This window comes from Oncorhynchus mykiss, unplaced genomic scaffold (genome assembly GCF_013265735.2).
Source record: "Oncorhynchus mykiss isolate Arlee unplaced genomic scaffold, USDA_OmykA_1.1 un_scaffold_191, whole genome shotgun sequence".
Taxonomy (NCBI): Eukaryota; Metazoa; Chordata; class Actinopteri; order Salmoniformes; family Salmonidae; genus Oncorhynchus; species Oncorhynchus mykiss.
Genome location: NW_023493677.1, coordinates 203,297 through 228,925, shown reverse-complemented (window position 1 = coordinate 228,925; position 25,629 = coordinate 203,297). Strand labels below are relative to the sequence as shown.

Below are 25,629 nucleotides of genomic sequence, written 5' to 3'. Positions count from 1 at the left end.
CTCTCCTGACCACAGCCAGCTATCCCTTCCAATCATCCTTTCTACATTATTTTACTGCTTTGTGATTGCCTCTGTTGTTTATACCAGATGTGGACTGTGCCGATTGGCTGTTTGAGGGGGCGGACCTGGCCCCTGTCAGGAAGAGGGTGATGATGCAGGAGGCCACACCCACAACGCTCCCTAACCGCCCCGACGAACCTCTACCCCTAACACACATACCTCTCATCACAGGAGACTACATGGACTGTACCGAATCTAATGATGATGATGAGGAGGAGAGAGACCTGGAGGAAGAAGAGAGAGGTGGGGAGAGAGACGAGGGGTCTGTGTCTAATTCTGGCACCCCTCCTCGCTGGGAGGAGTTTTTCACCACGGAGATACTGACGGAAAGCCAGACCAGCCAACCACACTCCTGCTCGCACACAAGCCCCTCTCACTCCACACTCACAGGCTCCCAGACCCCAGAGCTGTTTGTTGATGACTCCGCCAAACTCCCCTCGCCGTCAATTCCTCTCTCAGCTGGGCGAGGCCTGAGTCAGGCTGAAAGCATGCTCATCCAATCAGAAGACCGGTGTCAGGGAGATGCATTGACCAATCTGGATGCTGGGGGGGAGGAGAGTGGCAGCCACACTCACCAATCAGAGCCAACGGAGTCTCAGGTGTCATCGGACTTTGACATCCCGTCTACACCGGATTCACACACACCTGGACCAGACGACCTCAGCGATCTGTACAGGAGACTGGCCGCTGGAGAGGAAGTGATCACCAGGACAGGAAGTCAGTCCCTCTGACCCCATCTACCTCTTTGTATATAGACAGAGGGAAGAGGAAGCGAGACATTCCACCCACTAGTTTCTTCTGATTCATATACTGTCAATGAGCTGAACAGACCAAACCCAGCTGCTAATGCATTGGTGCCTATGGGAGAGCAATCACCTTAAGCAGACCGGAACTTTGTGGCCATGATATACAGTAGCTTAGTAATGTCCGAACCTTAACTCTGATCATTCCATCCAGGTGACCACTTTAAAATGGTGGAAGCCCTCAATGTCCAGGTTATATGTAAGAGGAGTCCATCTCTGTTATAGAGTTCATGGTTTTTCAATGGATGATTGTGGGTTCTTGACAACGTCTTCCTCACCCGAAAATAATTGACTTGAAGTTGGACAAAGACAGACAATTGATTAATGCATATATACGATTTAATGTGTGGGGCCATAGCATTATCTACACAGACCATACCCATGCCCTACTTTGTTATAGAGACGCCATAGTCATGCCCTATATACACATGTGCCTGCTGCACACCTGGCCTATCAGGGCCAAGAGAAACCACAGCTACTCCTCGACCACCCTGTGAAATGTTCAGTAGGGAACACAGTAACATGGTCTCTCAACTGGAGTCTGCTCCTGCCAGGCTAACGCAGTTCTGAACTGTAGAGAATAAAGGAACTGAGTTAAACCATAATGTCTTTATTTAAACTTTAAAAGGAACTTCAACAACAAGTATAGTGACATTAACTTGGAGCTCGTGGTGAAATCAGGAGGCTGCTGATATACTGATGGCTTCAGTCTTCCCACTGTTCTGCTCCACACAGCTCACATGGAGAGACCCATCCCTGAAACACACACAGGTTACACACACACACACAACGGTCCAAATACAAGGTCCAGTCCACAGCTGAAGCAAACACGGGTTACACACACACACACACAACGGTCCAAATACAAGGTCCAGTCCACAGCTGAAACACACACACACACAGCGGTCCAAATACAAGGTCCAGTCCACAGCTGAAACACACACACACACACACACACACAACGGTCCAAATACAAGGTCCAGTCCACAGCTGAAACACACACACACACACAACGGTCCAAATACAAGGTCCAGTCCACAGCTGAAACACACACACACACACACACACAACGGTCCAAATACAAGGTCCAGTCCACAGCTGCTGCTGGGTGTTACCTCTTCATGGTCACCACGGCATCAATGTCATGGTTGTCCTCTTTGGTCTCCAGGTCTCTCAGAACAATCTGCAGATAAGAGAGATCTGTTGGTTCTCTGGTGGAGGGGTTGTGTGTGTGTGTGTGTTTACGTACCTTGGCCAGTCTCGGTGGTTCTCTGGTGGAGGGGTTGCGTGTGTGTTTACGTACCTTGGCCAGTCTCTCTGGCTCCTCTGTGGTTTTCTGGTAAAGCTCCAGACAGAGGGATGCCAGGCGGCCAGGACCAGACAGGATGTGATGTCGCCGAGCAGGAAGGGGCGTGCCCGAGGGGAGGAGCACAGAGAACACTTCAGCCCCTGTTTCATCCACCTCCTGTCAATCACACAGATTAGCCAATCAGAAGCTACTCTATTAGTCACTGATCTGTGTGTGTGTGTGTGTGTCTGTGTACCTTGAGCAGAATGTCTGAGACACAGGCTTCCACGGTAACAGACTCTGGGGAGGAGCCAATCTCCCGCCCGACTAGAAGGCCCGCTTCCATCGCTGCGCCGACCGCTATGACCTCATCAGGAGGGGCGGAGCTGAGCAGCTCCACGTCAGCGAACAGATCTTTGATCATCTGCTGCAGCCGAGGAATCCTCGCAGAGCCCCCGCAGAGAACCACCTGGAACATACAGTGTTAAACCCCCCGCAGAGAACCACCTGGAACAGTGTTAAACCCCCCGCAGAGAACCACCTGGAACAGTGTTAAACCCCCCGCAGAGAACCACCTGGAACATACAGTGTTAAACCCCCCGCAGAGAACCACCTGGAACAGTGTTAAACCCCCCGCAGAGAACCACCTGGAACAGTGTTAAACCCCCCGCAGAGAACCACCTGGAACATACAGTGTTAAACCCCCGCAGAGACCCACCTGGAACATACAGTGTTAAACCCCCCGCAGAGAACCACCTGGAACATACAGTGTTAAACCCCCGCAGAGACCCACCTGGAACAGTGTTAAACCCCCCGCAGAGAACCACCTGGAACACAGTGTTAAACCCCCCGCAGAGAACCACCTGGAACACAGTTAAAATGGAGAGGGGGGAGTTCTATGCAGGGTGGGCCTGGGAGGGCATATGAGAATATGGTCTTCCCTACTGCATCCCTACTCCATGCCCTAGGCTATGTGTTGGAGCGTTCCCCTAGCTATATATCTGTAAAGATGTCTGAGTGTTGGAGCGTGTCCCTGGCTATCTATTTGTAATGATGTCTGAGTGTTGGAGCGTGTCCCTGGCTATCTATCTGTAATGATGTCTGAGTGTTGGAGCGTGTCCCTGGCTATCTATCTGTAATGATGTCTGAGTGATGGAGCGTGTCCCTGGCTATCTATCTGTAAAGATGTCTGAGTGTTGGAGCGTTCCCCTAGCTATATATCTGTAATGATGTCTGAGTGTTGGAGCGTGTCCCTGGCTATCTGTAATGATGTCTGAGTGTTGGAGCGTGTCCCTGGCTATCTATTTGTAATGATGTCTGAGTGTTGGAGCGTGTCCCTGGCTATCTATTTGTAATGATGTCTGAGTGATGGAGCGTGTCCCTGGCTATCTATCTGTAATGATGTCTGAGTGTTGGAGCGTGTCCCTGGCTATCTATTTGTAAAGATGTCTGAGTGTTGGAGCGTGTCCCTGGCTATCTATTTGTAATGATGTCTGAGTGTTGGAGCGTGTCCCTGGCTATCTATCTGTAATGATGTCTGAGTGTTGGAGCGTGTCCCTGGCTATCTATCTGTAATGATGTCTGAGTGATGGAGCGTGTCCCTGGCTATCTATCTGTAATGATGTCTGAGTGATGGAGCGTGTCCCTGGCTATCTATCTGTAATGATGTCTGAGTGATGGAGCGTGTCCCTGGCTATCTATCTGTAATGATGTCTGAGTGATGGAGCGTGCCCCTGGCTATCTATCTGTAATGATGTCTGAGTGATGGAGCGTGTCCCTGGCTATCTGTAATGATGTCTGAGTGATGGAGCGTGTCCCTGGCTATCTATCTGTAATGATGTCTGAGTGATGGAGCGTGTCCCTGGCTATCTATCTGTAATGATGTCTGAGTGTTGGAGCGTGTCCCTGGCTATCTATTTGTAATGATGTCTGAGTGTTGGAGCGTGTCCCTGGCTATCTATCTGTAATGATGTCTGAGTGATGGAGCGTGTCCCTGGCTATCTATCTGTAATGATGTCTGAGTGATGGAGCGTGTCCCTGGCTATCTATCTGTAATGATGTCTGACTGTTGGAGCGTGTCCCTGGCTATCTATTTGTAATGATGTCTGAGTGATGGAGCGTGTCCCTGGCTATCTGTAATGATGTCTGAGTGATGGAGCGTGTCCCTGGCTATCTGTAATGATGTCTGAGTGATGGAGCGTGTCCCTGGCTATCTATCTGTAATGATGTCTGAGTGATGGAGCGTGTCCCTGGCTATCTATTTGTAATGATGTCTGAGTGATGGAGCGTGTCCCTGGCTATCTATCTGTAATGATGTCTGAGTGATGGAGCGTGTCCCTGGCTATCTATCTGTAATGATGTCTGAGTGATGGAGCGTGTCCCTGGCTATCTATCTGTAATGATGTCTGAGTGATGGAGCGTGTCCCTGGCTATATATCTGTAATGATGTCTGAGTGATGGAGCGTGTCCCTGGCTATCTATCTGTAATGATGTCTGAGTGATGGAGCGTGTCCCTGGCTATCTATCTGTAATGATGTCTGAGTGATGGAGCGTGTCCCTGGCTATCTATCTGTAATGATGTCTGAGTGATGGAGCGTGTCCCTGGCTATATATCTGTAATGATGTCTGAGTGATGGAGCGTGTCCCTGGCTATATATCTGTAATGATGTCTGAGTGATGGAGCGTGTCCCTGGCTATCTATCTGTAATGATGTCTGAGTGATGGAGCGTGTCCCTGGCTATCTATCTGTAATGATGTCTGAGTGATGGAGCGTGTCCCTGGCTATCTATCTGTAATGATGTCTGAGTGATGGAGCGTGTCCCTGGCTATCTATCTGTAATGATGTCTGAGTGATGGAGCGTGCCCCTGGCTAGCCATCAATAAAAAAAATAAACATGCCGTCTCCTTAATATAAGGAATTTGAAATAATTTACACTTGATACTTAAGTATATTTTAAACCAAATACTTTTAGACTTTTACCCTGGTATTTTACTTGTCATTTTCTATTAAAAAGGTATCTTTACTTTTTCTACCACTGAAATCAGTGGACTTATTTCCTTATATGAACTGTAACTCAGTCAAATTGTTGCATTATTTATATATAGTAATGTTCACTGTACTGCGTATTAGACCTGGACAGTGTCTGAAAAGACAGTCAAGGTAAAGATCTCATTAAAAAGGGGCGGTGTTTTGAGACAGGCTTGAATGTGTAAATAAGCCAATAGGCAGAGGGGTAGCCTACATTATCGAATTCTCTGTATGGTAATAATTAGAAAATAAAAGATTAATATTATTGGTTTCTTGCATCACACAACACAGTGCAAGTTACAGACCCGCGGTGTCCCAGACCAAGTTAAAAAAAATAATCATGTCAAGCCCTTCATGTTGTTAAAAACGTTAAGTCTCATGCAATGTAGGCCTTCATTGAACACAACATATAGGCTACTAGAGGCCTTCATTGAACACAACATATAGGCTACTAGAGGCCTTCATTGAACACAACATATAGGCAGGCTACTGGAGGCCTTCATTGAACACGACACATGATAAAACATGCCAGTGTTTCTTGACAGCATCTCCCACTTTGATAGTTCAGAGTCTGTGGTGAACATTCCAGAGTGTTCTTTACCTCTAGTGGATATTTTTGGTAGCAGTTCATCTGTTTTCCACAATGCCACATTAAGAGCTTCATCCACACATTGTGGAGAACAGCCTCTTCTTAGAAACCTATTGTCCATCTCCGCTGCTTTTTCTAGATAGTCCTCTGTGGAGTGGCATATACGACACAGTCTGAAAAACTGGCCTCTTGGAAGTCCTCTTTTTAATGGCTCAGGATGTCCCCCTGTAATATCGTATTTCTGTCTGTTTCTTTTCTGTACAAAGTTGTAAACAGGGTTCCATTTGATTTCTCAATCCACATGTCAGGGTTATTTATTTTATTTAACTAGGCAAGTCAGTTAAGAACAAGTTCTTATTTGTATTTATTTCACCTTTATTTAACCAGGTAGGCCAGTTGAGAACAAGTTCTGCGACCTGGCCAAGATAAAACAAAGCAGTGCTACAACAACAACAGAGGAACACATGGAATAAACAAACATACAGTCAATAACAATAGAAACATCTAGATACAGTGTGTGCAAATGTAGTAAGGAGGAAAGGCAATAAATAGGCCCTCGAGGTGAAAATAATTACAATGTATCATTAATAGTGGAGTGATAGATGTGCAAGTAGAGATACCCCCTTGCTCTTTTGCACCCCAGTAAGTAATCATATGGGGATGAGGTAGTCGGCTGTGCCATTTACAGATTCACTGTACACAGCCATCGGTAAGCTGCTAAGACAGCTGAAGCTTAAAGTTTGAGGGGGAGACTCCAGCTTTAGTGATTTTTGCGATTCGATCCAGTCATTGGCAGCAGAGAACTGGAAGGAAAGGCGGCCAAAGGAGGAATTGGCTTTGGGGGTGACCAGTGAAATATACCTGCTGGAGCGCGTGCTGCTATGGTGACCAGTGAGCTGAGATAAAGTATTTGCTAGGTAAAGCCCTGCCTTATTTACTTATCGATGACCTGGAGCCAGTGGACGACAACAAATTCAAGGTATTGGAGTGGCCATCACAAAGCCCTGACCTCAATCCTATAGAAAATTTGTGGACAGAACTGAAAAAGTGTGTGCAAGCAAGGAGACCTGCAAACCTGACTCTGTTACACCAGCTCTGTCTGGAGAAATGGGCCAAAATTCACCCAACTTATCGTGGGAAGCTTGTGGAAGGCTACCAGAAACGGTTGACTCAAATTAAACAATTTGAAGGCAATGCTACCAAATACTAATTGAGTGAATGTAAACTTTGACCCACTGGGAATATGATGGAAAAAATAATTCTCTACAATTATTTTGACATTTCACATTCTTAAAATAAAGTGATCTTAACTCACCTAAGATAGGGAATTTTTACTTGGTCAAGACTTGTGAAAAACTGAGTTTAAATGTATTTGGCTAATGTGTATGTAAACTTCCGACTTAAACTGTATATAAATGTCATGAGTAATGTAAGATATGTAGACATTATTAAAGTGCCATTATTTAGAGTGGCAATGTTTAATGTGACCAGTGATCCATTTATTAAAGTGGCCAGTGATTGGGCATCAATGTAGGCAGCAGCCTCTCTGAGTTAGTGGTGGCTGTTTAGCAGTCTGATGGCCTTGAGATAGAAGCTGTTTTTCAGTCTCTCGGTCCCAGCTTTGATGCACCTGTGCTGACCTCGCCTTCTGGATGATAGCGGGGTGAACAGGCAGTGGCTCGGGTGGTTAATGTCCTTGATGATCTTTATGGACTTCCTGTGACATCGGGTGCTGTAGGTGTCCTGGAGGGCAGGTAGTTTGCCCCCGGTGATGAGTTGTGCAGACCTCACAACCCTCTGGAGAGCCTTGCAGTTGAGGGTGGTGCAGTTGCTGTACCAGGCTGTGATATAACCCGACATGATGCTCTCAATTGTGCATCTGTAAAAGTTTGTCATGGTTTTGGGTGACAAGCCACATTTCTTCAGCCTCCTGAGGTTGAAGAGGTGCTGCTGCGCCTTCTTCACCAGACGGTCTGTGTGGGTGGACCATTTCAGTTTGTTTATTTTATTAAAATTACACCTTTATTTAAATAGGCCATAGTGGCAAAGTAATTACAATTTAGCAATTAAACACTGGAGTGATAGATGTGCAGAAGATGAATGTGCAAGTAGAGATACTGAGGTGCAAGATAAATGAATAAATAAATAAATACAGTATGGGGATGAGGTAGTTGGATGGGCTATTTACAGATGGGCTATGTACAGGTGCAGTGATCTGTGAGCTGCTCTGACAGCTGGTGCTGAAAGTTTGTGAGGGAGAAAGGAGTCTCCTGCTTTGCTTTATCTTGGCCAGGTCGCAGTTGTAAATGAGTACTTGCATTGTGCAGACTGCACTACCCTCTGGAGAGCCTTGCGGTTGAGGGTGGTGCATAGACAGGGCTCTAACTCCCCTAGCTCCACAATGAGAGCCAGCCTGCCAGCTTAGTGGAGTCTGCCACTAGCACAGTCAGTGTAGTTAGCTCAGCTATCCCCATTGAGACAGTGCCTGTGCCTCGACCTAGGTTGGGAAAAACTAAACATGGCGGTGTTCGCCTCAGCAATCTCACTAGAATAAAGACCTCCTCCATTCCTGCCATTATTGAAAGAGATCGTGATACCTCACATCTCAAAATAGGGCTACTTAATGTTAGATCCCTCACTTCCAAGGCAGTTATAGTCAATGAACTAATCACTGATCATAATCTTGATGTGATTGGCCTGCCTGAAACATGGCTTAAGCCTGATTAATTTACTGTGTTAAATGAGGCCTCACCTCCTGGTTACACTAGTGACCATATCCCCCGTGCATCCCGCAAAGGCAGAGGTGTTTCTAATATTTACGATAGCAAATTTCAATTTACCAAAAAAATATGTTTTCGTCTTTTGAGCTTCTAGTCATGAAATCTATGCAGCCTACTCAATCACTTTTTATAGCTACTGTTTACAGGCCTCCTGGGCCATATACAGCGTTCCTCACTGAGTTCCCTGAATTCCTATCGGACCTTGTAGTCATGGCAGATAATATTCAAATTTTTGGTGATTTAAATATTCACATGGAAAAGTCCACAGACCCACTCCAAAAGGCTTTCGGAGCCATCATCGACTCAGTGGGTTTTGTCCAACATGTCTCTGGACCTAGTTTTGTCCCGTGGAATAAATGTTGTGGATCTTAATGTTTTTCCTCATAATCCTGGACTATCGGACCACCATTTTATTACGTTTGCAATCGCAACAAATAATCTGCTCAGACCCCAACCAAGGAGCATCAAAAGTCGTGCTATAAATTCTCAGACAACACAGATTCCTCGATGCCCTTACAGACTCCCTCTGCCTACCCAAGGACGTCAGAGGACAAAAGTTAACCACCTAACTGAGGAACTCAATTTAACCTTGCGCAATACCCTAGACGCAGTTGCACCCCTAAAAACATTTGTCATAAGAAACTAGCTCCCTGGTATACAGAAAATACCCGAGCTCTGAAGCAAGCTTCCAGAAAATTGGAACGGAAATGGCGCCACACCAAACTGGAAGTCTTCCGACTAGCTTGGAAAGACAGTACCTTGCAGTATCGAAGAGCCCTCACTGCTGCTCGTTCATCCTATTTTTCCAATTTGTGTGACACTCAAGTGTTTTAGTACTATATCTCTTGACACAATGATGAAAATAATCATGGCCTCTAAACCTTCAAGCTGCATACTGCATACATTCCCCAAGTGAGGATGGCTTTCACTTCAGCAGTGATAAATTCATCAACTTCTTTAAGGAAAATATCATGATCATTAGAGAGCAAATTACAGACACAAATCTGCGTATTCCTCCAAAGCTCAGTTGTCCTGAGTCTGCCCAACTCTGCCAGGACCTAGGATCAAGAGAGACACTCACGTTTTTTAATAGTATATCTCGACACAATGATGAAAATAATCATGGCCTCTAAACCGTCAAGCTGCATACTGGACCCTATTCCAACTAAACTACTGAAAGAGCTGCTTCCTGTGCTCGGCCCTCCTATGTTGAACATAATAAACATCTCTCTATCCACCGGATGTGTACCAAACTCACTAAAAGTGGCAGTAATAAAGCCTCTCTTGAAAAAGCCAAACCTTGACCCAGAAAATATTTTTTTTAAACTATCGGCCTATATCGAATCTCCTATTCCTCTCAAAAACAAATTGAAAAAGCTGTTGCAAAGCAATTCACTGCCCTCCTGAAGACAAACAATGTATACAAAACGCTTCAGTCTGGTTTCAGACCCCATAGCACTGAGACTGTACTTGTGAAGGTGGTAAATGACCTTTTAAATGGCGTCAGACTGAGACTCTGCATTTGTCCTCGTGCTCCTAGACCTTAGTGCTGTTTTTGATACCATCGATCACCGCATTCTTGGAGAGATTGGAAACCCAAATTGGTTTACACGGACAAGTTCTGGCCTGGTTTAAATCTTATCTGTCTGACATATATCCGTTTGTCTGTGGGTGGTTTGTCCTCTGACAAATCAACTGTAAATTTCAGTGTTCCTCAAGGCTTTGTTTTAGGACCACTATTGTTTTCATTATATATTTTACCTCTTGGTGATGTCATTCGGAAACCTAATGTTACCTTTCACTGCTATGCGGATGACATACAACTGTACATTTCGATGAAACATGGTGAAGCCCCAAAATTGCCCTCTTGGAAGCCTGTGTTTCAGACATAAGGAAGTGGATGGCTGCAAATGTTCTACTTTTAAACTCGGACAAAACAGAGATGCTTGTTCTCAGTCCCAAGAACCAAAGAGATATTCTGTTGGATCTGACAATTAATCTTGATGGTTGTTCAGTCGTCTAAAATAAAACTGAAGGACCTCAGCGTTACTCTGGACCCTGATCTCTCTTTTGACGAACATATCAAGACTGTTTCAAGGTCAGCTTTTTTCCATCTACGTAACATTGCAAAAATCAGAAACTTTGTCCAAAAATGATGCAGAAAAATTTATCCATGCTTTTGTCACTTCTAGGTTAGACTACTGCAATGCTCTACTTTCCGGCTGCCCGGATAAAACACTAAATAAACTTCAGTTAGTGCTAAATACGGCTGCTAGAATCCTGACTAGAACCAAACATATTGATCATATTACTCCAGTGCTAGCCTCCCTACACTGGCTTCCTGTTAAGGCAAGGGCTGATTTCAAGGTTTTACTGCTAACCTACAAAGCATTACATGGGCTTGCTCCTACCTATCTTTCCGATCTGGTCCTGCCGTACATACCTACACGTACGCTACGGTCACAAGACGCAGGCCTCCTAATTGTCCCTAGAATTGCTTAGCAAACAGTTGGAGGCAGGGCTTTCTCCTTTTGAGCTCCATTTTTATGGAATGGTCTGCCTTCTCTCTCTCAGGGGACCTGAGCCCTAGGACCATGCCTCAAGACTACCTGGCATGATGACTCCTTGCTGTCCCCAGTCCAACTGGACGTGCTGCCTCTCCAGTTGCAACTGTTCTGCCTGCGGCTATGGAACCCTGACCTGTTCACCAGACGTGCTACCTGTCCCAGACCTGCTGTTTTCAACTCTCTAGAGACAGCAGGAGTGGTAGAGATACTCTTAATGATCGGCTATGAAAAGCCAACTGACATTTACTCCTGAGGTGCTGACCCTCTACAACCATTGTGATTATTATTATTTGACCATGCTGAACATCTTGGCCATGTTCTGTTATAATCTCTACCCGGCACAGCCAGAAGAAGACTGGCCACCCCTCATAGCCTGGTTCCTCTCTAGGTTTCTTCCTCGGTTCTGGCCTTTCCAGAGAGTTTTTCCTAGCCACCGTGCTTCTACACCTGCATTGCTTGGTGTTTGGGGTTTTAGTCTGGGTTTCTGTACAGCACTTTGTGACATCAGCTGATGTAAGAAGGGCTTTATAAATACATTTCATTGATTGATTTCTGGGTTCCTGTAAGGACCCTGGCAACGCTGTTCTGCACAAGCTGCAGCCTGTGGATGCTTTTTGAGGGGAGCCCACCAAGAAGAGCATTGCAGTAATCTAGTCGGAAGGTGACCTCTCAGGTTTAGAGAGAACAGGACTCAGGTGATGTTTCTCAGGTGAAATAATTATTTTTTTTGTCGGAGAAAGCCAAACTAGCTAGGGATCAAGTCAAACAAGTTGACACGTCGTCACCCCCCCCCCCCCCAAAAATACATACTTTTTACTATTTATAAAAAAATATGTAACTATATGTCCAGTATTTACAGAGCACTGTGACATGGCAACTTCCAAACCCATGTTAGGTAGGTCAGGGTTACCTTGTTGATGTCGCTAGTAGAGAGCCCAGTCGTCTCCAGCAGGCTTCTGATTGGTTGGACACTCTTGTTGAACAGGGAAGAACACAGCAGCTCAAAACGGGCCCTGAGAAAGAAAAAAAAAAACACAGCGTGACTTTCCTGTGGCATTGTATGAAGAGGGGGATTGTGAGGGATTGCGCAGCGGTCTAAGGCCCTGCATCGCAGTACTAGAGGCGTCATTACAGACCCGGGTTCCATTCAGGGCTGTCTCACAACCGGCCGTGATCGGAAGTCCCATAAGGCGGCGCATAATTGGCCCAGAGTTATTCGGGTTAGGCAGTCATTGTAAATAAGAATTTGTTCTTAACCGACTTGGCTAGTTAAATAAATAAATAAAAATACACATTGTGGTGGGTAAGAGAGCAGGGGTTTGTGGGTAGTGTAGTCACCTGGAGATGTTGCAGTCGAAGTCCATGCCGTCGTGTAGCGAGTCAACGAAGCAATTAGCAGAACCCAGCGTGGAGAGAGAATGTTTGGCCATGTCTGCTCCGTTCATCAGCTTCAACATGGCCCGCGCGTTACTACTAACATCCTGTTTAAACGACCTACAGACAGGCAGACAGACAGAGACACCTTTAAAACCAGGGGATCAGATGTAGGGGAATACGTTCTCCCATGTCACCCCGCTGGCTTCCAGTTGAAGCTCGCATCCACTACAAGACTGTGGCGGAGGGGGGAAGCTGACCGGCCGGGTGGAGGGAGGCCGACAGGCCGGGTGTAAGGGGGAGCCGACAGGCCGGGTGTAAGGGGGAGCCGACAGGCCGGGTGTAGGGGGGAGCCGACAGGCCGGGTGTAGGGGGGAGCCGACAGGCCGGGTGTAGGGGGGAGCCGACAGGCCGGGTGTAGGGGGGAGCCGACAGGCCGGGTGGAGGGGGGAGCCGACAGGCCGGGTGGAGGGGGGAGCCGACAGGCCGGGCGTCAGCATGCTTCAGTTCAGCTGGCCAAATAGCGAACCAAACGAGTGTGCTAGCATACTGAACTTCACTTGAAAAATGAAGGAGACGCCAATATAGGCAATATAGGCCAATATACGCAATTTGACATCTAACTAATAGTTTTGTGTCGTTTTTATCAATGAAAACAAGTCATCTGTCGTTGAATGACAACAAAGACTTTAATGAAGAATCCCTACTATTGACCAATCACTGACGAAGGACTCTTTAGCTCACCTCTAGAAAACCCTCACCGAAGTCCAAAATGTCACCAAATGTGGTCATAATATAATAACCCTATGGAAGTGTTTCAGCTGGGAGGCACGCGGACCTCATCCCTACATTCTATGGAAGTGTTTCAGCTGGGAGGCACGGGGACGTCATCCCTACATTCTATGGAAGTGTTTCAGCTGGGAGGCACGCGGACGTCATCCCTACATTCTATGGAAGTGTTTCAGCTGGGAGGCACGGGGACGTCATCCCTACATTCTATGGAAGTGTTTCAGCTGGGAGGCACGCGGACCTCATCCCTACATTCTATGGAAGTGTTTCAGCTGGGAGGCACGCGGACGTCATCCCTACATTCTATGGAAGTGTTTCAGCTGGGAGGCACGGGGACGTCATCCCTACCTTCTATGGAAGTGTGAAAATGGGAGTGCCCCCATCCAAGTGTTCACTGGTCAGAATATGTACAAAATAAAAACTCATTCATCCTGGGGTCTCTATGAACAGATTGTTATACCATTTCATGTTGATAAAATGCTGTCAGTTTCACTTGAACTCTGCACCAGGTGTGTGTGTGTTACCGTTTGAACTCTGCAGCCAGGTGCTGTGCCAGGGCGCTTGTGAAGCTCTCTCCTCCGATGCTGTGGTCTGTGTGGGTGTTCAGAACCCGGAACATTCCACCATTCACCTGCAGCACCGTCACACTCAGAGACGTCCCACCTAGTTTATACACCAGGACATGGCTACACACACAAACAAGTTTATACACCAGGACATGGCTATACACACACACACACACACACACACCACAGGACATGGCTACACACACACACGGCTGCACACACACACACACACACACGGCTACACACACACACACGGCTGCGCTCACACACACGGCTGCGCTCACACACACACGGCTGCGCTCACACACACACGGCTGCGCTCACACACACGGCTGCGCTCACACACACACACACACACACACACGGCTGCACACACACACACGGCTGCACACACACACACACGGCTGCACACACACACGGCTGCACACACACACACGGCTGCACACACACACACGGCTGCACACACACACACACACACGGCTGCACACACACACACACGGCTGCACACACACACACACACGGCTGCACACACACACACACACGGCTGCACACACACACACACACACACACGGCTGCACAACAGGACATGGCTGCACACACACACACACACACACACACACACACACACAACAGGACATGGCTACACACACCACTAGAGGTTGACGGATTAATATCATTAAACTTTTTATATAAAATCCATCTTAACATAACCGCTAGTTATCTACACATGGTTGATGATATTACAAGGTTAAACAGCTTGTCCTGCGTTGCATATAATCAATACCGTGCCTTTTCATTTATCGTCGAATCACAGCCTACTTCAACTTCACCAAACGGGTGATGATTTAACAAAAGTGCATTGCCGGAAAAAAGCTCTCTTTGCACAAATGTACCGAACCATAAACATCAATTCCTTCCTTAAAATCAATACACAGAAATATATATTTTTTAAACCTGCATATTTAGTTAATAAATTCATGTTAGCAGGCAATATTAACCAGGGACGGTTCCGTATTTCACTGAAAGAATAAACGTTTTGTTTTCGAAATTATAGTTTTCAGATTTTACCATATTAATGACCAAATGCTCATATTTCTGTGTGTTTATTATGATTAAGTCTATGATTTGATAGAGCAGTCTGACTGAGTGGTGGTAGGCAGCAGCAGGCTCGTAAGCATTCATTCAAACAGCACTTTCCTGTGTTTGCCAGCAGCTCTTAGCATGCTTGAAGCACAGCGCTGTTAATGACTTCAAGCCTATCAACTCCCGAGTTTAGGCTGGCAATACTATAGTGCCTATAAGAACATCCAATAGTCAAAAGGTATATGAAATACAAATGGTAGAGAGAGAAAAAGTCGACGCGTCATAATTCCTATAATAACTACAACCTAAAACTTCTTATTTGGGAATATTGAAGAACTGGGAATATTGAACCACCAGCTTTCATATGTTCTGAGCAAGGAACTTAAACGTTAGCTTTTTTACATGGCACATATTGCACTTTCTCCTCAAACACTGCATTTTTACATTATTTAAACCAAATTGAACATAAAATTATTTATGAGACTTAAATAGATGTATTAAGTTAAAATAAGTGTTCATTCAGTATTGTTGTAATTGTCATTATTACAAACATACATATAAAAATCGTCTGATTAATTCAGTATCGGCTTTTTTGGTTCTCCAATAAATCGGTCGACCTGTAGTTCATACACAAGAAGAAGTGTGTACCTCTTCCCAGAGGGGCAGTCCTGTCCGATGTTCGACCTGTAGTTCATACACAAGAAGAAGGAGAAGTGTGTACCTCTTCCCAGAGGGGCAGTCCTGTCCGATTCCGTAGGCCAGTAGAGCAGCAGCTGGCTCGTGGATCAGCCTCAACACACGGAACCCTGCCGCCTCCGCAGCCGCCCTCAACGCCGCCTTCTGAGCATGTGCGAACTCAAAGGGGACAGTGATGACAGCCTCTGTGACATCAGCGCCCAAGGCCGATTGAGCCGTCTCTATGGAAACAACAATAGATGGGAGGGTGGCCCAGTTCCAAGTGGACCTGTAGTACTACACCCCCACCCCGCTGGAGAGCTGACATGTTTTCACATGTGGAAGTAGTTTGACAATAGTTTTAAGTTGCTCCCTGATAGGCTACCATATTGCCTAGGCCCATTCAATCATCTGGGATCTCCACTAGTGCATAGCCTCAGGGGGGGAATTGGGACAGTGTGTTCTAACCTTTCATCTTGTGTAGGATCAGCTTGGCAACATCTTGGGGAGCCACATGTCTGGTCATCTCTCCAGTCATCTCATACACTGGCTTCTCTCCCTTGTTGACAACCTGAAACACAGCATCATCAGCTTCTCTATTACACAATATCACTCATAACGTAGTGTTAAGTAGTCAGACATGTTAATCACTGAGAACAGTGTTAGGTAGTCTAATAGAGACAGGTATACCAGGTTAATCACTGAGAGTCTAAGAGCCAGGTATACCAAGTTAATTACTGAGAGTCTAATAGGGGGTAGAGGGCTAATCACCGAGAGTCTAATAGGGGGTAGAGGGTTAATCACCGAGAGTCTAATAGGGGGTAGAGGGTTAATCACCGAGAGTCTAATAGGGGGTAGAGGGTTAATCACCGAGAGTCTAATAGGGGGTAGAGGGTTAATCACCGAGAGAGAGTCTAATAGGGGGTAGAGGGTTAATCACTGAGTCTAATAGAGCCATGTATACCAGGTTAAATCACTGAGAGTCTAATAGAGCCAGGTATACCAGGTTAAATCACCGAGAGTCTAATAGGGGGTAGAGGGTTAATCACCGAGAGTCTAATAGGGGGTAGAGGGTTGAAAACTCACAGGACATTTACTCTCAGCTTTATGCGTCTGCACCTCAGGATCCTCAAAACTGCCGACAGGAGGAGAGGAAAAAGGGGAAGAAGCAACAAGGTGAGTTCATTCTCCCTAACCCAACAACGTGAGTGGAGTTCATTCTCTAGAACATTGGGAACATACAGTTGAAGTCAGAAGCTAACATACACTTTAGCCAAATACATTTAAACTCAGTTTCACTATTCCTGACATTTAATCCAAGTAAAAATTCCCTGTCTTAGGTCAGTTAGGATCACCACTTTATTTTAAGAATGTGAAATGTCAGAATAATAGTAGAGAGAATTATTTATTTCAGCTTTAATTTCAGCACATTCCCAGTGCGTCAGAAGTTTACATACACTCAATTAGTATTTGGCAGCATTGCCCTTTTAAATAGTTTAACTTGGGTCAAACGTTCGGGTAGACTTCCACAAGCTTCCCACAATAAGTTGGGTAAATTTTGGCCCATTCCTCCTGACAGAGCTGGTGTAACTGAGTCAGGTTTGTAGGCCTCCTTGCTCACACGTGCTTTTTCCAGTTCTGCCCACAAATGTTCCTTAGGATTGAGGTCAGGGCTTTGTGATGGCCACTCTAATACCTTGACTTTGTTGCCCTTAAGCCATTTGCCACAACTTTGGAAGTATGCTTGGAGTCATTGTCCATTTGCGGCCAAGTTTTAACTTCCTGACTGACGTCTTGAGATGTTGCTTCAATATATCCACATAATTTTCCTACCTCATGATACCCATTTTATGAAGTGCTACAGTCCTACAGCAAAGCACCCCCACAAGATGATGCTGCCACCCCCGTGCTTCACGTTCGGGATGGTGTTCTTCGGCTTGCAAGCCTCCCCCTTTCTCCTCCAAACATAACTATGGTCATTATGGCCAAACAGTTCTATTTTTGTTTCATCAGACTAGAGGACATTTCTCCAAAAAGTACCATCTTTATCCCCATGTGCCGTTGCAAACCGTAGTCTGGCTTTTTTATGGCGGTATTGGAGCAGTGGCTTCTTCCTTGCTGACCTTTCAGGTTATGTCAATATAGGACTTGTTTTACTGTGGATATAGATACTTTTGTACCCGTTTCCTCCAGCATCTTCACAAGGTCCTTTGCTGTTGTTTTGGGATTGATTTACACGTTTCGCAGTAAAGTACGTTAATCTCTAGGAGACAGAATGCGTCTCCTTCCTGAGCAGTATGACGGCTGCGTGGCCCCGTGGTGTTAATACTTGTGTACTATTGTTTGTACATATGAACGCGGTACCTTCAGGTGTTTGGAAATTGCTCCCAAGGATGAACCAGACTTGTGGAGGTCTACTTTTTTTTTCCTGAGGTCTTGGCTGATTTATTTTGATTTTCCCATGATGTCAAGCAAAGAGGCACGGAGTATGAAGGTCAGCCTTGAAATACATACACAGGTAAACCTACAATTGACTCAAATTATGTCAATTAGCCTATCAGAAGCTTCTGACATAATTTTCTGGAATTTTCCAAGCTGTTTAAAGGCACAGTCAACTTAGTGAATGTAAACTTCTGACCCACTGGAATTGTGATACAGTGAATTACAAGTGAAATAATCTGTCTGTGAACATGTGTTGGAAAAATGACTTGTAATGCACAAAGTAGATGTCCTAACCGATTTGCCAAAACTATAGTTTGTTAACAAGAAAATTGTGGAGTGGTTGAAAAACTAGTTTTAATGACTCCAACCTAAGTGTTAGTAAACTTCCGACTTCAACTGTAATACAGACACTCACCTCCTCCCCAGCACTTGTTTGACTTTAACCACAGTGTTGGCTGCGTTTCGGACACGACCCTGCTTAGCCGCAATCCCTACTATCTGCAGAGAGAGCGAGCGATGAGAGGGAGGCAGATGGACGATAGGACAGATAGAACAGGGAGGTGAAGGGAGGGTTACAGTGTGAGATGACAGAGGGAGGGTTACAGTGTGAGATGACAGCGGGAGGGTTACAGTGTGAGATGACAGAGGGAGGACATCATGACAAGAGATATGATCCTACATGCTCTGTACACCACCACAGTAATAACAGGTTGCTCTATCGTTTGAGGTAAATAATATTAATTATACTTAAAAATATCAAATGTAACATGCAACAATTTTACTGAGATATGGTTCATACAAGGAAATTAGTCAACCACTGGGGAGCCAGGCCCAGCCAATCAGAACGAGTTTTCCCCCACAAAGAGGTTTTATTACAGACTGAAAAAAGCTCACTAACAGGGAGGTAAACTGGCATCTTATTTCAGCTCATGAAACAGGCACAAGTGGTTTTTCCATCCCTCACAGTCTGAGAGTTGAGAACTGGTCACGGTTTGCTGATGTCAACATTGTGAACAGAGTGCCCCACGGTGGGGTTAGGGTATGGGTAGGCATAAGCTACGGACAAACAATTGCCGACCAAGGCGAGACTCAAAAACGTGCTCCCAGCAAAACTAGAATAAGCCCAGTAAGCAGAATTACATTGAAAAGACGTGTAAAATAAGTATTTTCCAGACGTTGAAGTTAGATTCAATTAAGGCTCCGAATTAAAAGGTGAAAAGATATTTTCCGTACCTTTAAAATACATTTTCTAGGACGTTGAAAAATGTTTCAACATCGAGGGGGGGGGGGGGGGGGGGGGGGGGGCTCATTTTTGGTTTTGAATGAAAGTTGAAAACATGTCATTTATAGACATCTATGTTTTGGCCAAATCAATGCTGGTCCATACTGGACAAAATCTGAACCAAACAAAGACATCAGTGATCCAGACCAAAAATCAACGTCTGTGGAGGTTGAAATCAAAACCGGACTACACTGCACCAAATCTCAACCAAACAGACATTATGATTGGTTCAGATTTTGTCCAGACTGGACCAAAAACCAATGTCTGTGGATGTGGAACTTAAGGCAGGTCCAGACTACACACACACAAAAAAAAAAAGACATCGCTACCTGTCCATGCTTACTGAGGTGTAGCCTATAGTGTTGCCTGAAATGTGATTTTATGAATGCCCATCTGTGGTAAGCCTACCACCTGTAAAACATCACCAAAAGAGGTGTTTGGAAAGGACCAAAAAAAAAAAAAAGACCTGGGGCCTAATGAATTTATTTCCTTATATGAACTGTAACTCAGTAGAATCTTTGAAATTGTTGCATTTATATTTTTGAAAAGCTAGTCTGGTAAAGAGCTACTTTTGTCTTAAAAAGGGGCATTGTCCTATTTCTAAACAGGCTTGAAGGCGTAAGGTAGAATACATGTTTGTACGGTAATAATAATGAAATTAATTTGTGAAGTGGTTCCTTGCATTATATAATACCATTTCAGTTACCTATTTGGCCAATTATGTTAGATAATGTCATGTTAGATAAGTGATTTGAGCTTTCGGACAAGTAAAACACCAGTCTTAAAATGGTGAACGTCAAGCCATGCATGAACCATTTTAATTGAAAACAATCACAGTAAGGTACTTAATTGTTACCCAGAAATGATTTGATATTGGAGCTGAAAACGTCTGCATTGGACCTTTAAAGCGGGAACAGCGTTCAGTGACTATCGTCTTCGCTAGAAACACCTGAAACCTGCACCCTGGCGAAAGACTGAGGGATTTCACAGGTGTTCTGCGCATGCTCGATAGTTAATTAGCACAGGTCTGTAGTCTTCCATCTGTTTTCTGGAAACACGCACTAACATGGAGATATGTCCGTGTGGGAGCACTAACCTTATCAAGGTGTGTATTAACTTAACCTGGATTATTTATCGCTGATATGAAAGACAAGGTTCTTGTACTTACAAAGCCATTACCGCAAGAGACGCATGTTAATGTTCAGACCAGAGCAACAACAACCTACAGAAGACTGCTTCCTTCGATGACTGACAAAACCGCCTCCGCGAATGTTTATTTTGTTATCCCGACCAAATTGTATTGGTCCCATACAAATATTTAGCAGATGTAATAGTTGAGTTAACTAAAACGGTATGTTAGCTAGTTGTGTGATACCTGTTCCGTGTCTCGGTAAGCCACCACGGCAGGAGTGACTCGGTCTCCGGCGTCATTGGCGACCACCTCCGCTCGGCCATCCTGAACAAAACACAATACTGTCAAAATCCTCCCACCCTGGCTTGGCCGATAACAACAATCTCTAAAGCCAAGCAAGTTATTTTAGCGTTAGTTTACTAGATGGCTAACACCGGTAGCCAACTTATTCACTCCATGCTAACATTGTCTAGCGTTACCGGCAACTAACTCATTGTCAAACATGTTTAACCGGATCTTTCCGGACCTCCTAAATATATCGCTTCATAACTGAAAACAGAGACTAGTCCCACCACCAAAAACATTACTACAGGCAGCAACAATACCTTAAAAATAGCTACACAGGCACATGTGTAGCCGAAATGTACTCCTATAGCCGCCATGCTTGTTGAAAAATCACTGCGAAGCTGAACCACGAAGGTTAAAGTTCATTTGACTTTAAACCAATCAGAGTAAAACGTTGCAGGAACTGACTCAATATTCAGCCAATCGGAGATGTTTACTGAAACCAATCAGAAGAGGTCTGGCGTCAGCTGTAGTAGTTTGCAGCAGGTACCGGAGAGTTGCTGCTGTTTTTTATTTTATTTAACTCGGCAAGTCCGTTAAGAACGTATTCTTCTTTACAATGGCGGCCTACCAAAAGGCCTCCTGGAGGGATTGGGGCTGGGATTCAAAATAAACATATAGGAATCTTGTGTAGTAGAGCTCCTCTATAGTTAGTTATAGTTAGACATTCAGTTGGTTCTGTTGTGTAGTAGAGATCCTCTATAGTTAGTTATAGTTAGACATTTAGTTGGTTCTGTTGTGTAGTAGAGCTCCTCTATAGTTAGTTATAGTTAGACATTCAGTTGGTTCTGTTGTGTAGTAGAGATCCTCTATAGTTAGTTATAGTTAGACATTTAGTTGGTTCTGTTGTGTAGTAGAGCTCCTCTATAGTTAGTTATAGTTAGACATTCAGTTGGTTATGTTGTGTAGTAGAGCTCCTCTATAGTTAGTTATAGTTAGACATTCAGTTGGTTCTGTTGTGTAGTAGAGATCCTCTATAGTTAGTTATAGTTAGACATTCAGTTGGTTCTGTTGTGTAGTAGAGATCCTCTATATTATATACAGGGGGCTCCTAATGAGGTTATATACAGGCGGCTCCTAATGAGGTTATATACAGGGGGCTACTAATGAGGTTATATACAGGGGGCTCCTAATGAGGTCATATACAGGGGGCTTCTAATGAGGTCATATACAGGGGGCTCCTAATGAGGTCATATACAGGGGGCCCAGTGAGGTTATATACAGGGGGCTCCTAATGAGGCTATATACGTGGGGGGGGGGGGCTAATGAGGTTATATACAGGGGGCACCTGATGAGGTCATACACAGGGGGCACCTAATGAGGTTATATACAGGGGGCACCTGATGAGGTTATATACAGGGGGCTACTAATGAGGTTATATACAGGGGGCAATGGTACTGATTTAGTGTGGAGGCTATATATCAGGGGGCACCGGTACCGAGTCGGTGTCTGGGGATACAGGTTAGTGGAGGTAATTTGTACATGTAGGTGGGTGTGAAGAGACTATGTATAGATAATAAACAGCGAGTAGCAGCAATGTACAGGGGGGGGGGGGTCAATGTAAATTGTCCGGTGGCGATTTTATTAATTGTTCAAGAGTCTTATGGCTTGGGGGTAGAAGCTGTTGAGGAGCCTTTTTGTCCTAGACTTGGTGCTTCGGTACCACTTGCCGTGCGGAAGCAGAGAAAACAGTCTATAACTTGGAGTCTGGAGTCTCTAACAATTGTATGGGCTTTCCTCTGACACCGCCTATTATATAGGTCCTGGATGGCAGAAATCTTGGCCACAGCGAATGGCCCAGTACATCACACTACCCTCTGTAGCGCCTTACTGTCAGATGCCGAGCAATTGCCATACCAGGTGGTGATGCAACCGGTCAGGTTGCTCTCAATGGTGCAGCTGTAGGACCTTTTGAGGATCTGGGGACCCATGCCAAATCTTTTTAGTCTCCTGAGGTGGAATAGGTTTTGTCGTGTCATCTTCACGACTGTCTTGGTGTGTTTGGACCATGATAGTTCGTTGGTGATGTGGACACCAAGGAACTTGAAACTCTCAACCCGCTTCACTACAGCCTTGTCGATGTTAATGTGGGCCTGTTCAGCCCGCCTTTTCCTGTAGTCCACAATCAGCTAATAGTTTTCAAGCCCTGCCACATCCGACGAGCGTCAGAGCCGGTGTAGTAGGATTCATTCTTAATCCTGTATTGACTCTTTGCCTGTTTGATGGTTCGTCTGACGGCATAGTGGGATTTCTTGTAAGCGTCTGGATTAGTCTCTCGCTCCTTGAAAGCGGCAGCTCTAGCCTTTAGCTCGATGCGGATGTTGCCATGGCTTCTGGTTGGGATATGTACGTACGGTCACTGTGGGTGCAACGTCGTTGATGCACTTATTGATGAAGCCGATGACTGAGGTGGTATACTCCTCAATGCCATTGGATGAATCCCGGAACGTATTCCAGTCTGTGCTAGCAAAACAGTCTTGTAGCTTAGCATCTGCATCATCTGACCACTTCTTATTGACTAAGTCACTGGTGCTTCCTGCTTTAATATTTCAGGAGGGCATCAGTAGAGCATCAGTTTCTCTTCCACTCCCTTGAGAGACTTGGCTTTGGGGATTTTTTTCTGTAAGGCTATTAAGACTCTATGAAAATGGTAACAGCTCTATCAAATTGAAATATGGCACCTCACCTAGATTTGAGTAAAAAGAGGAATTCGGCAAGGTTGTCCTATCTCTCCGTACCTGTTTTTATTAATCACCCAACTTCTTGCAAATTCTTTAAATAATAGTCCTGTACAAAGTATTTCCATAGCTGGTAAAAAAATTATTATAAGCCAGCTGGCTGATGATACTACACTTTTTCTGAAAGACGTTAACCAAATTCCCATATCGATCAATGTGATACAATGCTTTTCCAAAGCGTCTGGTCTATATCCTAACATTAACAAATGTGAACTCATAGCTGTTAAAGATTGTGTGACACCTTCATATTAGGGTATTCCAGTAAAAGAAGAACTTACATATTTAGGCATAACCATTACAAATGATCAGAAGTCTAGAGGCTTACTAAATTTTAACCCTCGTATTAACCCCCCCAGAAATAGCTAAATCAATGGCTACAGAGGGACTTATCTTTAAAAGGTAGAGTCCTAATAACCAAGGCTGAAGGTTTCTCTAGACTAACATATGGTGCTCTATCTTTATATCGTGACAGTAAAATAAGCAAGGAGATAGACCAGATGCTTTTCAACTTTCTTTGGAGAAACCATACCCATTACATTAGGAAAACTGTTGTAATGAACACTTATGAGAATGGTGGACTGAATTGTCTGGACTTTACTACTTTAAATAATACTTTTAAGATCAGTTGGATAAAACAATTCCTAAGAAGACCCACTTCTATCTGGAATTTTATGGCTCATCATGTCTTCTCTACTTTTGGTGGCCTTAATTTCATGTTGTTTTGCAATGAAGTATTTACAAAGTTCCAGTGAAACGTTCTGCTTTTCATCGGCAGTGTCACGCCCTGGTCTTAGTATTTAACAGGCAGGCTTTCTTGTCATGGTCCTTAATTTATAAACACAATTTTTCTCCACACAGATATTATATATGGAATAATCGGGATATACTGTATAAAAATACTTCTTTGTTTTTAGATTATTGGTTCCGAAATAATATCCTATTGGTGCCAACTGGTAAATGCAGAGGGTCTTTTACTCAGTTATAAGGAATTATTATCCCTTTACAAGGTCCCTGTAACACCTAAAGATGTTGCCATTGTTTTAGATGCCATTCCCTCAGGTGTTGCTATGTTATTCAGGAACGGGTCAAGACCTGACCATCAGAGCCTACCTTCTATTGACCCTGTTGAATCAGTAGGAAAGATTTGTTTCTCTTTTGGTCCATTCAACAACAGAGCGATACGAACCTTGTTTCAGCAGGATGTTGTATCTAAATGTCATGCCTTATTGGAATGGATTTATTGATAATATCTGTTGGAATTTTTTGGGGATGTTGCCACACACATACCTACTTGTTAACAAAACTAAGGAAGTTTCCTTTAAAATTATTCATAAATATTATCCTGCCAACCACTATATGAAGAAGTTTAAGGAAAACATCAACTCAAATTGCTCCTTTTGTAATGACCACCCAGAAACAGTGTTGCATCTTTTTGGGCATTGTATTCATGTAAGAAAACTGTGGCAAGACATCAGTAGATTTATAATTGAACACATTTATGAAGATTTTACACTATTGTGGAGAGATGTACTGTTTGGATTCTTTACATACGATATAAATAAGCTGAAACATTTTTATGTAATTAATTTCATTATTCTTTTGGCCAAATTTCATATACACAAATGTAAATGTACAAACAGAAAACCACATTTTCGTAGCCAACAAAATGAAATGTACTGAACTGTATTTTAAGACGGTTAAATGCTCTACTAACAAAAAAGATCTTAGAATTGTAAGTATATGTATGTTCCTTATTAAGGTCCTTGTGTAATTGTAATGTGATATTGTACCCCCTAGCCCCGCCCCCAGCCCTGCCCCTAGCTCGATTGTCCATTGTTTGTAATCTATGTATGCTTGTGTTCCCTCATGTGCTTTATGTATTGATTTGTTGTTAATAAAAATAAAAAATAAAATAAATCAATTACAACACAAATATCCGTTCAGTACACGTTCAAAAGAATTAGAAAGATTTCTGAAACAAGACCACTATTGAAACACAGTAAAGTACATTGTTGTCTTTCCAGCTAGGTGCTAAGGTTGATGTTGTTGATTGGATGCTTAAACAACCTTAAAACAAAAAAGTTTATT

At 44.3% G+C, this 25,629-nt stretch overlaps 3 protein-coding genes across 8 annotated transcripts in view; 2 read left to right on the top strand and 1 right to left on the bottom strand.

The window, feature by feature from the left end:
- The window catches only part of LOC110517134 (DNA cross-link repair 1C, PSO2 homolog (S. cerevisiae)), a 32,632-nt gene extending 30,668 nt beyond the window's left edge, over positions 1-1,964 (top strand). For all 4 annotated transcript variants that reach the window (XM_036972745.1, XM_036972744.1, XM_036972746.1 and 1 more), the window contains one exon: positions 88-1,964. In XM_036972745.1, the coding sequence (XP_036828640.1) occupies positions 88-791 (704 nt within the window). In that variant the 3' untranslated portion in view covers positions 792-1,964. The remainder of the gene's footprint in view (positions 1-87) is intronic.
- hspa14 (heat shock protein 14) lies at positions 1,458-21,195 on the bottom strand. 2 transcript variants are annotated; one of them, XM_036972749.1, is made up of 13 exons: positions 21,064-21,191; positions 20,702-20,782; positions 18,460-18,542; positions 16,689-16,737; positions 16,071-16,173; positions 15,649-15,844; positions 13,803-13,964; positions 12,454-12,609; positions 12,026-12,128; positions 2,408-2,620; positions 2,167-2,328; positions 1,979-2,046; positions 1,458-1,619 (listed from the first exon to the last, which is right to left on the bottom strand). In XM_036972749.1, exons 1-13 carry the CDS (start codon positions 21,118-21,120, stop codon positions 1,541-1,543), a joined length of 1,512 nt encoding a protein of 503 aa, XP_036828644.1. In that variant the 5' UTR covers positions 21,121-21,191; the 3' UTR covers positions 1,458-1,540. The 2 variants fall into 2 exon arrangements, with proteins under 2 accessions (XP_036828644.1, XP_036828645.1); XM_036972750.1 differs by lacking the exons at positions 1,458-1,619; positions 1,979-2,046; positions 2,167-2,328; positions 2,408-2,620 and adding an exon at positions 2,727-3,014 and having other exon boundaries at positions 21,064-21,195.
- The window catches only part of LOC118947720, a 38,926-nt gene continuing 33,607 nt past the window's right edge, over positions 20,311-25,629 (top strand). Inside the window, exon 1 of one of the 2 annotated variants that reach the window (XM_036972755.1) lies at positions 20,311-20,431. The gene's annotated coding sequence lies outside the window, so the exon portion shown is untranslated. The remainder of the gene's footprint in view (positions 20,432-25,629) is intronic. The other variant, XM_036972758.1, reaches the window with a different exon arrangement.

Excerpts from the sequence above, each read along its gene's own strand:
- hspa14 (XM_036972749.1), bottom strand. The coding sequence starts at position 21,120 with ATGGCGGCTATAGGAGTACATTTCGGCTACACATGTGCCTGTGTAGCT. Across the intron at positions 13,965-15,648 it reads GACTGCCCCTCTGGGAAGAG|CCATGTCCTGGTGTATAAAC; the intron begins GTACACACTTCT and ends TTGTGTGTGTAG. Across the intron at positions 2,047-2,166 it reads AGCCAGAGAGACTGGCCAAG|ATTGTTCTGAGAGACCTGGA; the intron begins GTACGTAAACAC and ends TCTTATCTGCAG.